The sequence below is a fragment of the Microtus pennsylvanicus genome, chromosome X (genome assembly GCF_037038515.1).
Source record: "Microtus pennsylvanicus isolate mMicPen1 chromosome X, mMicPen1.hap1, whole genome shotgun sequence".
Classification (NCBI taxonomy): Eukaryota; Metazoa; Chordata; class Mammalia; order Rodentia; family Cricetidae; genus Microtus; species Microtus pennsylvanicus.
Genome location: NC_134601.1, coordinates 100,247,431 through 100,250,557, shown reverse-complemented (window position 1 = coordinate 100,250,557; position 3,127 = coordinate 100,247,431). Strand labels below are relative to the sequence as shown.

At 41.8% G+C, this 3,127-nt stretch overlaps 1 protein-coding gene across 1 annotated transcript; it reads right to left on the bottom strand.

Moving 5' to 3' along the window:
- Positions 1–1,761: 1,761 nt before the first annotated feature.
- On the bottom strand, positions 1,762–2,778 carry LOC142840444 (melanoma-associated antigen B4-like). Its single transcript, XM_075956967.1, has one exon. It carries the CDS (start codon positions 2,776–2,778, stop codon positions 1,762–1,764), a length of 1,017 nt encoding a protein of 338 aa, XP_075813082.1.
- Positions 2,779–3,127: the final 349 nt, after the last annotated feature.

Sequence of the window (3,127 nt, the reverse complement as noted above, 5' to 3'; positions counted from 1 at the left end):
TTGGAATTCCAGCTCTAGGAATTCAGAGGAAGCTCTAGGATTTCCAGGTCTAATCTGAGTTGGCTTAGCTTCTTCTCCTGCCAATCACATCTTTTATGCCACCGCTGAGGCACACACAGGCGTTCCCCTGTTCCTCCTGGTTTCCTGTGGGTCCTACAGACCCGCGTCTTGTCCCTAGCCCTGCATGCTTAAGGCTACCTTTCATAGACAGTAGTTTCTCTCTTAAAAGTTCCCATAGCTGCTCAGTCCCAACAAAACAAAGAGCTTATGTCAGTTGTAAACTCTTTGGTCTCATTAGTGCAGTCTTATTTCTCATTACCTCTTATACCTTAAAATAACCCATAATTCTTATCTATGTTAAGCCACATGGCTTGGTACCTTTTCCAATGCAAAATTTCATCATGCTTCTCCCCATCTGGGTGGAAATGCAGAGGAGTCCTTTTCTCTTTTCAGAATAATTCTTGTTTGCTCACACTGCCTATACTTTCCCCCTGGCTACTGGCCAATCAGCGATTTATTAAACCCGTGAAAGTAACAAATCTTTAGTGGGTAGAAGAACTTTATCCCACAGTACATGGGGCTCTAATTTCCCTTGGGATTTGTGTGGGTATAGGGGTATGCCTTGTGTGTGTAGGTGCTTGAAGAGGCCAGAAAAGGACATACATCTCCTAGAGCTGGAGGCAGTGCAACCAATTAAGACACATTTAATAATATTTAAAATAAAACTGATATAAGAGTCACATTGTGCTTAAACATAAGAGGAATGCAGAAGTGTCGTCTCTAAATCTCATGCTTAATCTAAATTCTTTCACTTACTTCCATGTAAATACGGGAACAGGTAGATTTTTACCTCTTGGTAACCACTGAGAAGTGATTTTGTCAAGTTCTTTCTCATATAATGGGGATACATATGTACGGTACAAAGAATCTGTGCTTAAATAGTTGTTATACTAACTTATCAGAAAGTGTCATTTATTCATGTGAGCATTTTAATCAAATTCATTATTATCCTTATTTCTCTTCACGTTTTCCCTAAAAGATTTTACAGAAAGTGTTGTATTCCAGGCCATGAAAGAAAGGGGAAAACAAGACCTTCATACCTGAAGATAACTAGTAATGGATACAGAAAAATATATTTTGTTGAAGAAGACATCACCCATTTTATTGTTTCTTTAGGAAGTAGAGATCTTATTCCATTCTGTCCAATAATGAGAGTTTCTTAGAGAAAATATCATTGCACCTTCCAGACCTCCTGCTTCTATTATCAAACATGCCCAGTACACAGGGAGACAGCTCTGCAAGTGGAGATGGGCAGTGTGCTTGGTTAAAGCTTGAACCTTTTAAGAAAAGATTGCTTCTTGGCTAATTTCTCACACATATTTTAATATCAAAAAATCAGTATATATACCTGACATCAATGCCAAGAAAACGAGGACTAAAAGAAAATTTCACTGAAAAACCTAACACTTTTGAATATTTTTCTTTCACATTTCACAATATTTTCTTAATCTAATTCCATAGTATCATATGAACATCATCAAATCCTTAGAACATTTCGATTTGCAACTGTATTTTAAATCAATCCAAAAAAATTGAGTTCCTAACTTGGTAAACAGTAGTGAAGGAACGGGCTTCAAAATTTTTCTGAGTACATTTAACCCCAAGTTAAAACTTTGCTAAAAGTCCTCCAAAGATTATCAACAGCTTATTTGAAAAGATGAACAGACCTTTTCAATCATAAAGCAGAGGCTACCTTATACCTCACTTGTGAGTAGGACAACTTAACTTGGTCTTAGTACGTCCCTTGGCCTTGCCTTTAGTGCCGGACTGGGCTGCAGCTGCAGCTTGGGCTTCCTCTTCCTCTTCAATCAAAGCCTGCTCAGAACGAGATGAGTAATCCTCAGTCGTGGTTTCACTCATCTTGGCTAAAAAGTCCATCACCTTTATCTTGTTGGTTTCAGCATAGGCTCTCGGGCCCCACAGGAACTCATAGGATGGAGGATCACTCTTAGGAACCTGACGGTATACCAGGTACTTTTCCTGTACCAGATCTTCAGTGATGAGCTTCCTGACATCTCCAAAGATGAGATGTGGGACCCCATCATAGACTCCTAATGCATTCACGAAATACCAGACATCCTCCTCGGCAGCACAATACTTATTTAGGTAGATCACACTGAGGAGAGCAATCAGAATGCCCCTGGTAGGAACACCTAGCTCATTGATCCTACTTCCATCATCCTCGAAATCTAACTTGCTCACAAGCTCATATGCTTGACCATGTGGCAGGATTTCTTTCAGCTCAAGGCCAAACACCACATCCAATCGATAGGAGGCTTTCTTGAGGATCTCGGGGAAGTGTTCCTTGAATCTTTTATGGATAACTTTGAGCATCTCTCCCCTCCTCATGGGTTGCTGCATTTTGTATTTGAGGAGCATGTACTCCATCAGCATTCCTGTCTTCCTGGTCATAAGATCCATCTGCATGCTTCTAGTGGAGGGTAGAGCCCTAGAGGAATTCTCATTTCTATCCCCTTGGCCCTGGTCACCCTTATCAGACCTTCCATGGCTCCCTCCCTTGCTGGCAGTGCTGCTGGGTGCTGAGCTTTCAGACTGCTGTGGGAAGTCAGCAGTAGAAGTGCTTGGCTTAGCATCTCCTGAAGCTTGATCAGAGCCAGCAGGTGACTCTGCTTTCTCTGCCTCCTTTGCTTGAGCATCCTTGAGCCCCTGGCGTCGTTTCTCACGAGCACGCGCCTTACTCTTCTGTCCCCTTGGCATGATTGCTGGCGTCAGGGACAGCAGGTCAGAGTCTTGGTAGTAGAACAGGGAACTGAGATACCTGAATCAGGAAAATAACGTACTATGAGCACTTGAAGCAAGTTGAGAACACTCAGGCTTTCAGCAATTCTTTCCCCTCCTTGTTATACACAGTATAATGACATCACTGTTCTAAGCATTCCCTGTATTCCTCACCTCTGGTCACCTTATATATACTGTGAGGTAAAGGATGGCTGCCTTTCTCTGGGGTTTGAACACTCTCAATTCTACTCACATCTAGTACTAGGCTGCTGTAATGTTTCACAGAACCCAGGAGTAAGGAAGCCCAAAGGAGACTTGAACTTTATTG

Excerpts from the sequence above, each read along its gene's own strand:
- LOC142840444 (XM_075956967.1), bottom strand. The coding sequence starts at position 2,778 with ATGCCAAGGGGACAGAAGAGTAAGGCGCGTGCTCGTGAGAAACGACGC.